Genomic DNA, 18770 nt, shown 5'->3' on the forward strand with positions numbered 1-18770 from the left:
CTGTTGCAAGCAACTGTTTGAGCAACGTGTGAGAGTACCGGTTGGTGGCGCTTATTTGCCTATAATAAAACGACGGTCTGTGAGTGTCTATGAAGGAGAACGAAAAGTCTCTGGAATAAAGTCAGGGTTGTGTGGTGCTTGGTTGGTATTTGTTGTTCTTTGTACCAGGAAATTCACACTTTGAGAAATCATTTAAATGTTATATTTTGAGACATTAGTTTTTCTACATTATTTGCGCTCCTTTGAACACTGAACAAAAATATAAACGCAACATGCAACAATTTCAAAAATGTTACAGTTCATATAAGGAAATTAGTCAATTTAAATAAATACATTTGGTCCATTAGGCCCTATGGATTTCACATGACTGGGAATACAGATACGCATCCGTTGGTCACAGATACTTTAAAAAAGGTAGGAACCTGGATCTGAAAACGAGTCAGTATCTGGAGTGACCACCATTTGCCTCATGCAGCGCTACACATCTCCTTCGCATAGAGTTGATCAGGCTGTTGATTGTGGCCTGTGGAATGTTGTCCGACTCCTCTTCAATGGCTGTGCGAAGTTGCTGGATATTGGTGGGAACTGGAACATGTTGTTGTACACATCGATCCAGAGCATCCCAAACATGCTCAATGGGTGACATGTTTGGTGAGTATGCAGGCAGACCATGGAAGAACTGGGACATTTTCATCTTGATGTGATGACGGCGGATGAGTGGCACGACATTGGGCCTCAGGATCTCGTCACGGTACCTCTGTGCATTCAAATTGCCATCGATAAAATGCAATTGTGTTCATTGTCCGTAGCTTATGCCTGCCCATACCATAACCCCACCACCAAGGGGCCCTGTTCACAACGTTGACATCAGCAAACCGCTCGCCCACACGACGCCATATACGCTGTCTGCCATCTGCCCTGTACAGTTGAAACTGTGATTCATCCATGAAGAGCACACTTCTCCAGCATGCCAGTGGCCATCGAAGGTGAGTATTTGCCCACTGAAGTTGGTTACATTTGCCCACTGAAGTCGGTTACAATGCTGAACTGCAGTCAGGTCAAGACCCTGGTGAGGACTACAAGCATGCAGATGAGCTTCCTTGAGACGGTTCCTGACAGTTTGTGCAGAAATTCTTAGGTTGTGCAAACCCAGTTTCATCAGCTGTCTGGGTGGCTGGTCTCAGACCATCCCGCAGGTGAAGAAGCCAGATGTGAAGGTCCAGGGTTGGCGTGGTTACGTGTGGTCTGTGGTTGTGAGGCCGGTTGGACTTACTGATTCTCTAAAACCACTTTGGAGCCGGCTTATGGTAGAGAAATTAACATTAAATTATCTGGCAACAGCTCTGGTTGACATTCCTGCAGTCAGCATGCCAATTGCGTGCTCCCTCAAAACTTGAGTCACCTGTGGCATTGTGTTGTGTGACAAAACTGCACATTTTAGTGGCCTTTTATTGTCCCCAGCACAAGGTGCACTTGTGTAATGATCATGCTGTTTAATCAGCTTCTTGATATGCCACACCTGTCAGGTGGATGGATTATCTTGGCAAAGTAGAAATGCTCACTAACAGGGATGTAAATACATTTGTGCACAAAATTTGAGATAAATAATATTTTTGTGCGTGTGGAACATTTCTGGGATATTTTATTTCAGCTCATGAAAAATGGGATCAACACTTTACATGGTGCGTTTATATTTTTGTTCAGTATATCATCGAAAAAGGTTGATTATTATCTCTGATTGTCAATGCCCCAGGGAAATAACATATTATTAACATTATTAATTGGGACAATGCATCCAACTGAAAATGACTAAAATCTGTAATATTAATTATATTCACATAGGTCTACACGAAACGGAATGAGTAAAAGTTTATTTTCAGTTAGTATATAAAAGAGACAGAATATTTCCAACCTACTTCCAGAGTTTGAAAACTCTGTGCTCCCTTTGCAAAGATTTGCATTTTGCCTTCGTATATCACATGCGCCGGAAACGCATGTGTGTTTCTTCCGGGAATCAACGTGTGCTAGAAAAAAAGTCACATGTGCGTACATTTAATCTGTAAACTGGAATCAAGGATCGAATAAATACATTATACTTAAACTATTGCATAGGTGAGTTTTGGAGAGTTGTCGTAAAGAGAAATGTCGTGATTGTTTGTGCCATACACAAGTGAATGAACAAGTCATGGTGACGGACTTGCACAGTGTATGTGGTAGCAAGTTCCAGCTAACTAGCTAGGTAACATTCTTTACAGCACATAGCAACCTCATGAGATTAACGTTGGTTTGTCTTTAGAATGCAACTTGTCTGTTTTTAACTGAGAAGTCAATGTGTCGTTACCTAACGTTAGCTAATTACCGGCATATCATCATACTTGAGTATAAGCGGATACCATTGATGGATAACGTTAGCATGCGTGGAAGTTTGTACTAACGCTTAGCAGTTGTCAACTAATTAGCTAGATAGCTACCTAACATGTTTATGAAGAGAATGCCCACTTGGCATATGAAAAGGATGTTCCACGTATTATAATAACTACATATTACACCGTGATGTTAGTGACATGTCACATTTTTAATATTTCACATTCCTTTTTATTTTTGTCCACATCAGAGTGCAGGTCAGAGTTAAGAGGTGATATATTCTCAGGAACATGTTTTCAATAAACTTTTCAAGTTAAGCAGATTTTTCGTTATTTATAACTTTGTTATTTGCAACGTTCTTGGAACAGATTCTGAAAATGAAAATAATTTTTTTTTATTTATTTTTTTTTTATTTCACCTTTATTTAACCAGGTAAACCAGTTGAGAACAGGTTCTCATTTACAACTGTGACCTGGCCAAGACAAAGCAAAGTAGTGCAACAAAAAACAACACAGAGTTACATATGGGGTAAAAAAAAAAAAAAAAAAAAAAGTCAGAGATACAACAGAAAATATATATACAGTGTGTGCAAATGTAGCAAGTTATGGAGGTAAGGCAATAAATAGGCTATAGTGCAGAATAATTACAATAGTATTAACACTGGAATGCTAGATGTGCAAGAGATTATGTGCAAATAGAGATAATGGGGTGCAAAAGAGCAAATTAAATAACAATATAGGGATGAGGTAGTTGGGTGGGCTAATTTCAGATGGGCTGTGTACAGGTGCAGTGATCGGTAAGGTGCTCTGACAACTGATGCTTAAAGTTATTGAGGGAGATAAGAGTCTCCAGCTTCAGAGATTTTTGCAATTCGTTCCAGTCATTGGCAGCAGAGAACTGGAAGGAATGGCGGCCAAAGGAGGTGTTGGCTTTGGGAATGACCACTAACTGTAAGTCGCTCTGGATAAGAGCGTCTGCTAAATGACTAAAATGTAATGTAAATGTAAACATGTTCCTGAGAATATAGCTAGCAACCATCTTTCAGAGTTGCCATCAGTGCATAGTTAGTGACTACCTTCATCCCATTCTGATCCTATGCCTTAGTGTGTAAATCCAACGTGATCATTTTACATTTTTAGTCATTTAGCAGACGCTCTTATCCAGAGCGACTTACAGTTAGTGAGTGCATACATTTTCATACTGCCCACCCCCGTGGGAAACGAACCCACAACCCTGGCGTTGCAAGCGCCATGCTCTACCAACTGATCATGACTTATATGTTCTCTCCAGACTACCTGTGTAGGTGTTAGTCATGGGCAGGAAGTTGGATCCCACCACTTATGTGAAGAAGGGGCCGGGGCGGAAGTCCAGGAAGCAGAAAGGAGCAGAGACTGAGCTGGCCAAGTTCTTAACGGATGGTGAGAGGGATGCTATTGTAACATACAGCTTCTGAAGAGCTGAAGTCATGCTCAGTATAACCTCACTTGCTGGGAGTACAGTGGTACTAAAGCAAGGATACATGACTGGGAATGAGACATTAATCTTTAGAGGTTGATGCTCACTAACTAACTATGCTTGTCATTTGCAGAGGATACTGCACCAAAACGACTGTCAAGCAGGTCCAGGAAAAGGTATGTTTATAATCTTTTGGATGTTATGTCGTCAACTCCTTTTTAAACCACTGTGTAATGTAGTGTCACACACTTTAGCTGAAGATGATGGTGATAATGATGATGACGTTTTGTAGAGCTGGGAAGCGAGCTCAGGTGACCAAAAAGCCCAAGGAAACCATTGAGAAGGAGGAGCCAAAAAAAGGTAAGTTACTGTTCATTCATTAGCATTGGGGGGTAAGTCATCTAAGTCCATGTGGATCCAGAGTCAGACAGCCCCATCCATTCACTGTGTTCTCAATACTATAGCCATGAATGTCTATGGTGACTGAATTTGTTTGTTTCCCCTGTTCTCAAGGATTCACAGATGAAAACAGTGAATGGCTGAAGCCAGCAAAGAGGAAGCGTGAGGTCGGCCAATCAGATGACGAGGATGACAGTGACAGCCAATGGGAGCAGGAAGAGGACGAGGGACAAGAGGGAGGGGAGAAGAATAAAGGGAAAAAACTGCTAATTGAGGGAGATGATGATGAAGACCTGGTTGATGACTACGGTGCATTGGAGGACAACAGTGAAGGAGAGGGGGAAGGAGACGGTGATGGAGCGGAGGTATGTGAAATTATTGAAGGAAGTTATGCGTCCAGGACATGTTCTAAATAGCAAAACAATGTTCTTCCTTCAAAGTTCTTACTGTTCTTTAGCAAGGTGCTGAGTCTTTGTCTGTTGAATCATCTGTTCCTTACTCCTCTTTTCATCTCTCGTTCAGCTGCTCCCCATCGAGCGAGCTGCCAGGAAGCAGAAGAAGCTGCAGGAAGCCATGGGCCAGGAGAGTGATGATGATGATTATAAGGGGAAGAGTGGAGATGAAGACATGGATGAAGATGACACGGTACAGGCTAATATAGATGAGATGGACAAATTCATACTACCTGGTGCAGAGGAGATAGCAAAAGAGGGTGAGTTTAGAGCTTAGATTTGTACTTTTTAGATTTGACAGTTATGCTTTTTGTTATGCCAGTTTACACATTGCTACGTGTTCTTTATCGGTGCCTGTGGACTCCATCTGTACTAAGTGTCTTTCTCTCTCCTGTGGATGCAGGCGTTTTGCTTGTAGACCTGCAGACCATCCACCAGAGAATAAAGGACAACGTGGACGTTCTCTCTCACTTTGCCACCAAGAGGGAGGAGGGGAAAGAGAGAACAGAGTACCTCTCTCTCCTGAAAAAGGATCTTTCCACTTACTACAGCTACAACAATTTCCTCATAGACAAACTGCTGGATATCTTCCCAGTGTCAGAGGTATGTATCATTGCTATGTTCTCCCGAATGTTATAGTAACGCAAAATGAACAGGAAGTCTATGGAAGGTTACGTTTTGTTGTAACGGTTTTGTCATCATGCTGAACTAAGGCTTCCCTCTTTTTATGTGCTTTGTAGCTGATTGATTTCCTGGAGGCCAATGAAATTCAGCGACCTGTCACCATTCGGACCAATACACTGAAGACGAGGAGGAGGGACTTGGCTCAGGTAACAAACCTTACTCTTTCAACTTGGCTCAAATAAAGGTGCCCCAACTCCACCCCTACCACCTAGGCATTGGTGTAGCTCTGAAAGGATTAAGACTAGGGGTCCATTTGGAATTGACCAAAGGATAATTGGATGCTAATAGTAATGCCTGTTCCTCTGCCAGACTGAGTGACGTGTATGTTCTTTGTCCCAGGCCCTGATCAACAGAGGGGTGAATCTGGATCCTCTGGGGAAGTGGTCTAAAGTGGGCCTGGTCATCTTCGACTCCTCAGTACCCATAGGTCAGTACCAGCACACTCTAACCTTTTATATGTGTATGACAGATTAGAATGTTAATTTTCTAATTACTACTGTTATTTTGCTTTCTGTGTGTTTAGAGTAAGTATACATTAATTGATGAGTGTGTCTTCCTGTCTGTGTCTGCCCTGTGTTAAACCTAGTATTTTTCCGTTCCCAGGTGCGACCCCGGAGTACCTGGCTGGTCACTACATGCTGCAGGGAGCCTCTAGTTTCCTGCCTGTCATGGCTCTCTCTCCCCAGGAGGGGGAGACGGTGCTCGACATGAGCTCAGCTCCAGGGGGAAAGACCACCTATATGGGTGAGGATGTTAAAAATTAGAGTTGAATGGCAATGAGCACAATACTGTTTACTGCTGTTGGTCTCTACAATTAACCTAATAATCAAGGGCAGCCTTTCTTAGATTATGGGTTGTGACATGGGAGTTAGAATAGAAGAAAACACAAGGTGCCATTTTGAAATTTGGTTGTGCAGCAGTGGTTTTTCTCTTGCTATGTCAGTCAATAGCCACGTTTCCATCCACAGTTTTTATGTGCGTAAAGTCATAATGTATAAAAAAATATATAGATATTATTATAAATGGCGACATATCATTTGTTCGTTCGACATGGTGGGATCTTTTTATGTCTGTAAAAATAATTATGCGAGAAATGGCAGTGGAAACGCGACTCGGGAAACCATGCAATTTATTAGGCTACAGATTAAATAAATGATGAACTTCACAGGGTGGTGAAAGTGCACAGGGATGAGCTTGATGCTCCTTTCCAATAAATATTGAGGGTCTTGTTCTGATGATCGATGCATGACTGCCGTTTGGAAAAATAAAAAATATTCTCACTCTCATCCATAAAAAAATAATCATGTAGACTAGCCTACCCACACTGTATCTGCGAGCGCACGTGCCAAGACCAGAGTAGGCACATTTGCTATGTAACGCAACAGTTTTTGTGACAAAACTATCGGTAGAGTTGAAAATGCGATGGAAACACATTGAACTTTAGATATTTATTCGGTACATGAAAACTTAAGCGAAAAAGTACATTTTGTCTGCCCTATGTCATCACGCACTGATTTCTATCCGCAACAAGTCAGTTTGGTGAAAACACACCACTGGTGGGAAAATGTGCATCTTTTCTTTCTGCAGATTTTAGAATATTCGTATGAAAATCTGTTGCCAATTGGATGGAAACCTAGCAGTTAATTAGCCATGTCAGTGAACACTTTTTAGATTGGTAAGTTAGCTGGCTAGACTATCTAATCATGGCCGAATACCGACCGGGCACACAGGGCACGTGCCCAAGGGCCCTGAACTCCAATTTTTTATTTTTATTTATTTCACCTTTATTTAACCAGGTAAGCCAGTTGAGAACAAGTTCTCATTTACAACTGCGACCTGGCCAAGATAAAGCAAAGCAGTGCGATAAAAACAACAACACAGAGTTACATATGGGGTAAAAAAAAATACAACAGAAAATATATATACAGTGTGTGCAAATGTAGCAAGTCATGGAGGTAAGGCAATAAATAGGCTATAGTGCAAAATAATTACAATTAGTATTAACACTGGAATGCTAGATGTGCACGAGATTATGTGCAAATAGAGATACTGGGGTGCAAAAGAGCAAAATTAATAACAATATAGGGATGAGGTAGTTGGGTGGGCTAATTTCAGATGGGCTGTGTACAGGTGCAGTGATCGGTAAGGTGCTCTGACAACTGATGCTTAAAGTTAGTGAGGGAGATAAGAGTCTCCAGCTTCAGAGATTTTTGCAATTCGTTCCAGTCATTGGCAGCAGAGAACTGGAAGGAATGGCGGCCAAAGGAGGTGTTGGCTTTGGGGATGACCAGTGAGATATACCTGCTGGAGCGCAGACTACGGGTGGGTGCTGCTATGGTGACCAATGAGCTAAGATAAGGCGGGGATTTGCCTAGCAGTGATTTATAGATGGCCTGGAGCCAGTGGGTTTGACGACGAACATGTAGTGAGGACCAGCCAACAAGCGCGTACAGGTCACAGTGGTGGGTAGTGTATGGGGCTTTGGAGACAAAACAGATGGCACTGTGATAGACTATATCCAATTTGCTGAGTAGAGTGTTGGAGGCTATTTTGTAAATGACATCGGCGAAGTCAAGGATCGGTAGGATAGTCAGTTTACCGAGGGCATGTTTGGCAGCATGAGTGAAGGAGGCTTTGTTGCGAAATAGGAAGCCGATTCTAGATTGGAGATTCTTAATGTGAGTCTGGAAGGAGAGTTTACAGTCTAACCAGACACCTAGGTATTTGTAGTTGTCCACATACTCTAGGTCAGATCCGTCGAGAGTAGTGATTCTAGTCGGGTGGGCGGGTGCCAGCAGCGTTCGATTGAAGAGCATGCATTTAGTTTTACTAGTGTTTAAGAGCAGTTGGAGGCTACTGAAGGAGTGTTGTATGGCAGTGAAGCTCGTTTGGAGGTTTGTTAACACAGTGTCCAATGAAGGGACAGATGTATACAAAATGGTGTCGTCTGCGTAGAGGTGGATCTGAGAGTCACCAGCAGCAAGAGCGACATCATTGATATACACAGAGAAAAGATTCGGCCCGAGAATTGAACCCTGTGGCACCCCCATAGAGACTGCCATAGGTCCAGACAACAGGCCCTCCGATTTGACACATTGAACTCTATCTGAGAAGTAGTTGGTGAACCAGGCGAGGCAGTCATTTGAGAAACCAAGGCTATTTAGTCTGCCAATAAGAATGCGTGGTTGACAGAGTCGAAAGCCTTGGCCAGGTCGATGAAGACGGCTGCACAGTACTGTCTATTATCGATCGCGGTTATAATATCGTTTAGGACCTTGAGCGTGGCTGAAGTGCACCCATGACCGGCTCGGAAACCGGATTGCATAGCGGAGAAGGTACGGTGGGATTCGAAATGGTCGGTCATCTGTTTGTTAACTTGGCTTTCGAAAGGCAGGGCAGGATGGATATAGGTCTGTAACAGTTTGTATCTAGAGTGTCACCCCCTTTGAAGAGGGGGATGACCGCGGCAGCTTTCCAATCTCTGGGGATCTCAGACGTTACGAAATAGAGGTTGAACAGGCTAGTAATAGGGGTTGCGACAATTTTAGAAAGGGTCCAGATTGTCTAGCCCAGCTGATTTGTAGGGGTCCAGATTTTTCAGCTCTTTCAGAACATCAGCTGTCTGAATTTGTGTGAAGGAGAAGCAGGGGGGGCATGGGCATGTTGCAGCGGGGGGTGCGGAGTTGGTGGCCGGGGTAGTGGTAGCCAGGTGGAAAGCATGGCCAGCCGTAGCAAAATGCTTGTTGAAATTCTCGATTATTGTAGATTTATCGGTGGTGATAGTGTTTCCTAGCCTCAGTGCAGTGGGCAGCTGGGAGGAAGTGCTCTTATTCTCCATGGACTTTACAGTGTCCCAAGGGGCTCCCCATTGATTTTGTTAGTCACTCTCATTCAGATATCATATTAAAATGGCATAAGTCATGGCAAAGTGTGTAGAATTGCAGGAAATTAACTTTAAAACTAAAATGTTTTGCCTGTGAGGTGGGGGAGCCACCCAACCATATCTCGTTTAGGGCCCCCAAAAGGGGGCATGTTTTCATGAGCTTGGGTCCCAGGAAAACACTGAATTTCTCATTTGGTTCCCATCCTGAAAAAGTTTAAGAACCCCTGATCTAGGGCTTAACAGGCAAGACTTACCTTTTATTGGATTACTTATTTATTGTGTATATGTGTGTCCCACAGCCCAGTTGATGAGGAACACAGGGGTGATTGTGGCCAATGATGCCAGTGCTGACAGATTGAAGAGTGTGGTGGGCAACATCCACCGTCTGGGAGTCACCAACTCAGTGATCTGTAACTACGACGGCAGGCAGTTCCCTAAGGTAATAAGAGAGGTTCTTGCTCTACATGCAGTTTGTACATGTACTGTATGACACAATAGAAGTATGTATGTTACACCCATTGATGGTATGTTAACCTGTTAGTTACTATGTTTGCAGGTCATGGGTGGGTTTGACAGAGTGCTGCTTGATGCTCCCTGCTCAGGCACAGGAGTAATCGCCAAAGACCCTGCTGTTAAGACCAGTAAGGTGAGAAAAAACCTATTATACACTACACAGGCCCTTAGATTTACAGTAGACACTGGCCTTTAATGACAACTTCTTGTTCATGTCTTCCTAATCCTACTTTCTACGTCCTGTCTCTCAGGACGAGTCTGACATCCAGCGGTCGGCCCACCTGCAGAAGGAGCTCATCCTGGCGGCCATCGACTCTGTCAACGCTGAGTCTCCCTCTGGAGGCTATCTGGTGTACTGCACATGCTCTATCATGGTGGGTACACCTGAGTGTCACACTGATGACAAATAAACAAAATCTAAATTGGTGCTTTACTTAAAGTGAATTGCAATGATTTATTTTATCGCAGCTTTTTCTTGTGTTTTTTCGGTGCATGTACAAAATGTCTGTGATGGTTAAATTAATTTGGACTAGAATAGCTGAAGTTACCTTACTGACTTTATCACCAGGTGGAGGAGAACGAGTGGGTAGTGGACTATGCTCTCAAGAAAAGAAACGTCAAACTCGTCCAGACTGGACTGGACTTTGGCAAAGAAGGCTTCACCAGGTAAAGGGGTTATAAGAACACCACATTATTCACATTCATCCAGATATTTACCTGTACCCCCCCTAACCGTTTTCTCGTGCAATAAGAAAAAATATATATATTTCCTCCCATTTAGATTCAAAGAGAGACGATTCCATCCCTCTCTGAAACTCTCACGCCGGTTCTACCCTCATTCCCACAACATGGACGGTTTCTTTGTGGCCAAGCTGAAAAAGTTCTCCAACACAGTCCCAACCACAGCAGTTGACAAAGGTAAAGTAGATGTCACCTTGGATCTAATAAACCACAGTGCTTTGTCCAGTGTCATGGAAACACCACTCGTGTTATATAAAAATAACATCCTGTTATTGTCACTATTCCAGACGGAGAAGAGGAAACCGAGCCATCTGAGGCAGTAGAGGTTACAGCTGATTCCTCTGATGAGGACAGACCATCTAAAGCAGGGTCTAAGAACAAGTCCAAGAAGCAGAAGCCAGTCCCTGGCAAGCCAGCTGACTCACAGAAGGCAACAGCCAACGGGAAACCAGCCAAAAGCATCGTCAAGAAAACAACAAACCCAAGCACCCTGAAAAAAAGTGAAAAACCAACTGGGATGAAAAAAGCAAAATTCGCAAAGATGGATGGTGAGACTGTGAAAGTGGACGGAGAGCTCAAGAAGTCCAACACAGTCAAAACAGAAGGGGAGACGACTAAAGAGTCAAAGGAAGGGAGCAGGTTTGAGAAAAAGGCCGATAAACAGAGGAAATCCCCCATGCAGAGCAAGAAGAGAATTGGGAAGAACAAATTCAATAAGTTGAAGAAGCTGCTGAAAAAAGAAGAGGTTGGACAATGAACATGTATAAAATGTTTATGAAAATGAAGACTGTAATTATTTTGCCGTTGTCACTAGTCAGAGAGGTCTAATTGTCATGACAGATGACAGTCATTTTCACAAGAGTTGAGCTGAGAATGTTAGGATAAATATTGTCTCCTTCTGGACTGAAAATCACTGCAGCAGGCCCTCCTTCGAGGGCCCTGAGCCCCACCCCCCTTTGGAGTAGGTAGATGTTGTCCCTAACCACACAGATACTAGATCAGATATTTTTCATGGCCCTCATGGATGATTGGTTCTAGGGTAGGAGTATGGTAATCTGATCCTAGATCTGTGGTTGAGGGCAAACTTCTACCTTCAACTCTTGTTAAACATCACATTTTCACATTTTAATCCTTCCTTGCAATGTTATCTGTTTGTTTTAATTTCATTTTGTATGTCCTTTGATCAAGTTGATGGTATGTATTGTAAAGACTAATCCTTGAGACAATAAAACGTCTCAGATTGTTTGTCATACTCCCATCTTGATTATTTTTATATTACTGCAGTATTGTTGACCGTGTATGACATCAAATATGTTATTAGATAGTTTTCATAAACAGTACATTTAATTAATTATATTCAGTCTCTGACACAGTGCAAATACAATATCCTTCATTACGATTGATATTAAAATATCGTTACTTAGATTTGATTTCGGATCAAACCGAAGAACAACTCGTCCTCCTCGCCGGAAGTTGTGTTGTTTACATTTTCCAAGATGGCGGCGGGAATGTATTTGGAACACTATTTGGACAGTGAGTTAATTTTATATTATTTAAACGATTTAGAGATAAGAATCTGCAAATGTTTTCGATAGTTTAGCTGCCTATTTGAATTTCTCTGCATGTTTAGTCAATGCATTGCAAGAAGGAATGTTTTATTTTGAGAATTAGGCCGCTAGCTACCTAGCTAATCAACACCAACGGTCGTTTCGCCTGCTAGGCAGTAGCCTAACTAGAGTATCATCACAAATTGAAGATACAGTTGTTATACCAAGAGTTGGTATTATTAGTGAATATTAATCAGTCAAAAAAGTTGTTCATGATTGTTCATTTCTCATCACAGGCATAGAGAACCTGCCATTTGAACTGCAGAGGAACTTCAATTTGATGAGGGACTTGGATCAACGTACAGAGGGTGAGAAATAACACTAACTACAACTGGTACCGACCAATTCACTAACGTTACTCTGCAGAGTATGTGTGAACCACGTTTACAATGCATAATAAAGTACCAGCCATCTCACCCACCCACAAGTTTTGCATTTGAATTGCCCCTGATGAATGTATGCAAATGAAATCTGTCTCGCCTCCATAACAACCAGATTACCGGGGCTAAAGAACATTCATGCCCATGGTCCTCAACAATTTACCATTCAATGATCTGCTAATTTTCCAACATTATCAGATCATCTAGAACAAAAGATGCACTACAATTCTGTGAGGCGTCTTTACATATCAGTACTTTGTTGAGCTATTTGCACTTCCCCCCCCACCCCATCCTTTTTACGCTGCTGCTACTCTGTTAATTATTTATGCATAGTCACTTTAACTCTACCCACATGTACATATTACTTCAACTACCTCAACTAGCCGGTGCCCCCGCACATTGACTCTGCACCGGTACCCCCCTGTATATATAGCCTCCCTACTGTTATTTTATTTTACTTCTGCTCTTTTTTTTCTCAACACTTTTTTTGTTGTTTTATTTTTTTGTTAAAAATTAATGCACTGTTGGTTAAGGGCTGTAAGTAAGCATTTCACTGTAATGTCTGCACCTGTTGTATTCGGCGCATGTGACCAATAAAATTTGATTTGATTTTGTTGGGCACAGCCATGGGATTTCTTAAATCCATTCATACTTGTAAAAGCCCTAGATACACATACTTCATTAAAAAAGAAATGTTATGTGGAAGCAAGTGACACAGTAACACACATCACATAAGGCTGATATTCTCAGATCAGTGGCATCAATAAAAATGCTTATCCAAACTTCTCACCCAACCCATCTCTTTCTCTCAGATCTAAAGGGGCAGATAGACTCCCTGGCAAAGGATTACACATCCAACGCCAGGACCCTCTCATCTGAACAGAAGCTTACTATTCTGAGGCAGATCCAGCAGTCGTACAGCAAAAGCAAGGAGTTTGGGGATGACAAAGTGCAACTGGCCATGCAGACTTATGAGATGGTCAGTAGTAGTACTTTGGAGCTCTGTGCTTCCTTTGTATTGGAGCCTGTGTGGGTCAGTCAAATGAATCCTAAAGTGCAGTGGTTGTTCCCTAGGTGGACAAGCACATCCGGAGACTGGACACAGACCTGGCCCGCTTTGAGGCCGACCTGAAGGAGAAGCAGATAGAGAGCACAGACTATGATTCCACCTCCAGTAAGGGAAAGAAAAGTATGTATTTGAAGTGTGTGTGTGCACATACGTGTCTGTTTCTCATGAGTGTTTGCCTTAGCATTTTGGCACACTTCAAAATATAAAATAATTACCAGAAAAAATTATACAGATGCAGTGAGCTCCAAAAGTATACAGATGCAGTGAGCTCCAAAAGTATACAGATGCAGTGAGCTCCAAAAGTATTGGGATAGTGACAATTTTGTTGTTGTTTTGGCTCTGTACTCCAGCACTTTGGATTTTAAATTATACAATGACTATGAGGTTAAAGTGCAGACTCCCCCCCCCCCCCCCCCCTCCACACACACACACACACACATATTTTAGGGGACCAAAAGTCATTATCATTAAAGTAGTCAAAAGTGTAGTATTTGGTCCCATATTCTTAGCACGCAATGATTACATCAAGCTTGTGACTACACAAACTTGTTCGATGCAGTTGCTGTTTGTTTTGGTTGTGTTTCAGATTTTTTTATTTTTTTTTATTTCACCTTTATTTAACCAGGTAAGCCAGTTGAGAACAAGTTCTCATTTACAACTGCGACCTGGCCAAGATAAAGCAAAGCAGTGCGATAAAAACAACAACACAGAGTTACATATGGGGTAAACAAAACAGAAAGTCAAAAATACAACAGAAAATATATATATAGTGTGCGCAAATGTAGTAAGTTATGGAGGTAAGGCAATAAATAGGCCATTGAGTCAATTGGAGGTGTACCTCTGGATGTATTTCAAGGCCTACCTTCAAACTCAGTGCCTCTTTGCTTGACATCATCGGAAAATCAAAAGAAATCAGCCAAGACCTCAGAAAAAAAATTGTAGACCACAAGTCTGGTTCATCCTTGGGAGCAATTTCCAAACGCCTGAAGGTACCATGTCCATCTGTACAAACAATAGTACGCAAGTATAAACACCATGGGACCACGCAGCCGTCATATCACTCAGGAAGGAGACGCATTCTGTCTCCTAGAGATTAACGTACAGTCAAAAACACAATAGAAAATCTATATACAGTGTGTGCAAATGTAGTAAGTTATGGAGGTAAGGCAATAAATAGATCATAGGTACACGTCAACTATGACAGACAAAATGAGAGAAAAAAATCCAGAAAATCACATTGTAGGATTTTTAATGAATTTATTTGCAAATTATGGTGGAAAATAAGTATTTGGTCAATAACAAACGTTTCTCAATACTTTGTTATATACCCTTTGTTGGCAATGACACAGGTCAAACGTTTTCTGTATGTCTTCACAAGGTTTTCACACACTGTTGCTGGTATTTTGGCCCATTCCTCCATGCAGATCTCCGCAGTGATGTTTTGGGGCTGTGGCTGGGCAACACAGACTTTCAACTCCCTCCAAAGATTTTCTATGGGGTTGAGATCTGGAGACTGGCTAGGCCACTCCAGGACCTTGAAATGCTTCTTAAGAAGCCACTCCTTCGTTGCCCGGGCGGTGTGTTTGGGATCATTGTCATGCTGAAAGACCCAGCCACGTTTCATCTTCAATGCCCTTGCTGATGGAAGGAGGTTTTCACTCAAAATCTCACGATACATGGCCCCATTCATTCTTTCCTTTACACAGATCAGTCGTCCTGGTCCCTTTGCAGAAAAACAGCCCCAAAGCATGATGTTTCCACCCCCATGCTTCACAGTAGGTATGGTGTTCTTTGGATGCAACTCAGCATTCTTTGTCCTCCAAACACGACGAGTTGAGTTTTTACCAAAAAGTTATATTTTGGTTTCATCTGACCATATGACATTCTCCCAATCCTCTTCTGGATCATCCAAATGCACTCTAGCAAACTTCAGACGGGCCTGGACATGTACTGGCTTAAGCAGGGGGACATGTCTGGCACTGCAGGATTTGAGTCCCTGGCGGCGTAGTGTGTTACTGATGGTAGGCTTTGTTACTTTGGTCCCAGCTCTCTGCAGGTCATTCACTAGGTCCCCCCGTGTGGTTCTGGGATTTTTGCTCACCGTTCTTGTGATCATTTTGACCCCACGGGGTGAGATCTTGCGTGGAGCCCCAGATCGAGGGAGATTATCAGTGGTCTTGTATGTCTTCCATTTCCTAATAATTGCTCCCACAGTTGATTTCTTCAAACCAAGCTGCTTACCTATTGCAGATTCAGTCTTCCCAGCCTGGTGCAGGTCTACAATTTTGTTTCTGGTGTCCTTTGACAGCTCTTTGGTCTTGGCCATAGTGGAGTTTGACTGTTTGAGGTTGTGGACAGGTCTTTTATACTGATAACAAGTTCAAACAGGTGCCATTAATACAGGTAACGAGTGGAGGACAGAGGAGCCTCTTAAATAAGAAGTTACAGGTCTGTGAGAGCCAGAAATCTTGCTTGTTTGTAGGTGACCAAATACTTATTTTCCACCATAATTTGGAAATAAATTCATTAAAAATCCTACAATGTGATTTTCAGGAATTGTTTTTCTCAATATGTCTGTTATAGTTGACGTGTACCTATGATGAAAATTACAGGGCTCTCATCTTTTTAAGTGGGAGAACTTGCACAATTGGTGGCTGACTAAATACTTTTTTCCCCCACTGTAAATATCATACCTCCCCCCCAAAAAAATGCTAAACCTCCCCTGTTATTGTAATGGTGAGAGGTTAGCATGTCTTGGGGGTATGATATTTGTGTGTCTTAACTTTCTCACTCATCGTTATTCACAATTCATTCAGGACTATCCGCTATGTTTTGATATTTCAGGCGAGTCCAGGGGGCTGAAAGAGAAGAAGGTAGCTAAAACGCGATCTAAAGTGAAGAGCTCAGATGAAGATGGCAGTCCGAAGATTGCACAGAAGAAAGTCAAACTTCTCCAACCGTACGTTTATTATTGTGCACTCTATCACTTCCTTGCTTGAAGACAATCTCCTTCATTGGCCTTCATTTTGTGTGTGTGTACTCACCCACCCCTCTCTCTCATTGTCAGGGGGGAGTTCACTGCTCCAGCTGCTAACTTTGGGAACGTGCATCCCTCTGACGTGCTGGACATGCCAGTGGACCCCAACGAGCCCACCTACTGCCTGTGTCACCAGGTGTCCTATGGAGAGATGATTGGCTGTGACAACACAGATGTGAGTTTCCCCAGAAATCTCCCCTGAGTTTCCCCCAGTGTGTGCACTGACCTGACCTATATTGTTTTGTGTTGATCCTGGTTCTTGAAAACTACAGTGTGTGCGGACTTCATCAAACCCCTGTGTTGATTGTATTTGCAGTGTTCCATCGAGTGGTTCCACTTTGCCTGCGTGGGCCTGACGACCAAACCAAGAGGGAAATGGTGAGGGAATCAGTTAACCTACACAGACTAACCATACAGTACTACACTCACTGACCAGTTTATTAGGTACACCCGTCTAGTACAGTGTTGGACCCCTCTGTCTCCAGAATAGCCTGAATTCTTTGGGGCATGGCTTCTACAAGTCGGAAACGTTCCATGCTGACGTGATGGCATCACGCAGTTGCTGCATATTGGAAAGCGGTACGCTGTTGACACCAGGTAGGATGGGTTCATGGACTTATGCTGCTTATACTAAATCCTGACACTGCCATCAGTATGACGCAACAGAAACCGGGATTCGTCGGACCAGGTGAAGTTTTTCCAGTGTTGGTGATAGCGTGCCCACTGGAGCCGCTTCTTCTTGTTTTTAGCTGATAGGAGTGGAACCCGGTGTGGTCGTCTGCTGCAATAGCCCATTTGTGACAAGGATCGACAAGTTGTGCATTCCGAGATGCCGTTCTGCACAGCACTGTTGTACTGCACCGTTATTTGTCTGTTTGCGGGCCTGCCTGTTAGCTTGCACAATTCTTGCCATTCTCTTTTGACCTCTCTCATCAACAAGCTGTTTTTGCCCACAGGACTGCCGCTGAATGGATGTTTTTTGTTTGTCATGCCATTCTCTGTAAACCCTAGACACTGTCCTGCGTGAAAAGCCCAGGAGGGCAGCTGTTTCTGAGATACTGGATCCGGCGCGCCTGGCAACGACGATCATACCACACTCAGTCGCTTAGGTCACTGGTTTTGCCAATTTCAACGTTCAATTGAACAGTATCTGAATGCCTCGAAGCCTGTCTGCCTGTTTTGTATAGCAAGCCACGGCCACGTGACTCACTGTCTGTAGGAGCGATCCATTTTTGTGAACGGGGTGGTGTACCTAATAAACTGGCCGGTGAGTATCTTACATAACGGAAATAGTGATGGGATTTTAAGGTTTACAACTGAATATTCATTTTTTCTAACTCTGCAGGTATTGTCCACGCTGCTCTCAAGACAGAAAGAGAAAGTAAGCCCCTAAGGTAGAGCGGCCAACCGATTGTAGAGTCAGGATACTATGTTAGTAGTGTAGAGGAAGGAACATGATTTTCTTTCCCCAGGATAGTATTACATTGTTTATCAGTCTTCTAGCATAGAACAATTGGTGCTTTCTTTTTTTGTTTACTTGATTTTTCTTTCTTGGTTTAATGCAGTGTGAAGGAGATATGTGGTTACAGATGTATATAAATATGTTTCAAAGGTTATGAGAGTTGATAGTTACGAGAGTTGCATTGTGTTTTATTTCTATTTTATGTTAAAAAAAAATTGTAACTGAACAATAAACACTAAAATTCCCAGAGTGATTTGACAGTTAGTGTCCATAATACTGTAGTATGCATTTCACTAGGTGTGATTGACTGGAGTGAAATGGATTGATGTATTGTAATGGATGCGGTGTTGGACCATCCAGAACTGTTGTGCTTTCAAGTTTTGTGCTTACATACGTTTTGATTATTTTGTGTGCACTCTAACAAATGTATTTTAGCCTTACAGCTTGAGTGAGGAAATGTTCATTTAAAGACAGTGCTTTTATCTGTGGTAGTTGATTGAACTACATTTTTAATTTTACATTTGATAGAACTTGTTTAGAGGATACATTTCACAAGGGAAATATGATCAATACTGTAGCTGACAGAGGAACATTTTATTTTCAGTTTGAATACAGCTACTACCTCATCAGTCTTTCTTGTCCTTTTTTGTCCTTTATCATGTAGATTGGTTCTGAACAGCATAGATACAATTATATTTTGCATGAGGTTATCAGATTTACTCTA

General features: G+C 42.4%; 2 protein-coding genes across 2 annotated transcripts; both read left to right on the plus strand.

Moving 5' to 3' along the window:
- The first annotated feature begins 1998 nt into the window (after window positions 1–1998).
- Window positions 1999–11736, plus strand: LOC311127025 (28S rRNA (cytosine(4447)-C(5))-methyltransferase-like). The gene is made up of 16 exons (XM_084158765.1): window positions 1999–2112; window positions 3655–3782; window positions 3953–3995; window positions 4112–4179; window positions 4333–4583; window positions 4741–4930; window positions 5074–5273; window positions 5411–5500; window positions 5694–5781; window positions 5958–6098; window positions 9537–9676; window positions 9794–9883; window positions 10002–10124; window positions 10319–10416; window positions 10532–10668; window positions 10779–11736. Exons 2-16 carry the CDS (start codon window positions 3677–3679, stop codon window positions 11246–11248), a joined length of 2235 nt encoding a protein of 744 aa, XP_084014891.1. The 5' UTR covers window positions 1999–2112; window positions 3655–3676; the 3' UTR covers window positions 11249–11736.
- A 120-nt stretch (window positions 11737–11856) lies between these two features.
- Window positions 11857–18678, plus strand: LOC311127041 (inhibitor of growth protein 4-like). Its single transcript, XM_084158790.1, has 8 exons — window positions 11857–12024; window positions 12335–12406; window positions 13291–13457; window positions 13553–13667; window positions 16392–16506; window positions 16615–16759; window positions 16901–16962; window positions 17930–18678. The coding sequence occupies exons 1-8, from the start codon at window positions 11988–11990 to the stop codon at window positions 17967–17969; spliced, it is 753 nt and encodes a 250-aa protein (XP_084014916.1). The 5' UTR covers window positions 11857–11987; the 3' UTR covers window positions 17970–18678.
- Window positions 18679–18770: the final 92 nt, after the last annotated feature.

Source organism: Coregonus lavaretus, assembly GCF_964263955.1.
Source record: "Coregonus lavaretus genome assembly, chromosome: 3".
Lineage (NCBI taxonomy): Eukaryota > Metazoa > Chordata > Actinopteri > Salmoniformes > Salmonidae > Coregonus > Coregonus lavaretus.

Coding starts and splice junctions, on each gene's coding strand:
- LOC311127041 (XM_084158790.1), top strand. CDS start 11,988: ATGGCGGCGGGAATGTATTTGGAACACTATTTGGACA. Junction 13,458..13,552: donor CCATGCAGACTTATGAGATG/GTCAGTAGTAGT, acceptor GTTGTTCCCTAG/GTGGACAAGCACATCCGGAG. Junction 16,963..17,929: donor ACCAAACCAAGAGGGAAATG/GTGAGGGAATCA, acceptor CTAACTCTGCAG/GTATTGTCCACGCTGCTCTC.
- LOC311127025 (XM_084158765.1), top strand. CDS start 3,677: ATGGGCAGGAAGTTGGATCCCACCACTTATGTGAAGAAGGGGCCGGGG. Junction 4,931..5,073: donor AGAGGAGATAGCAAAAGAGG/GTGAGTTTAGAG, acceptor CTGTGGATGCAG/GCGTTTTGCTTGTAGACCTG. Junction 10,125..10,318: donor ACTGCACATGCTCTATCATG/GTGGGTACACCT, acceptor CTTTATCACCAG/GTGGAGGAGAACGAGTGGGT.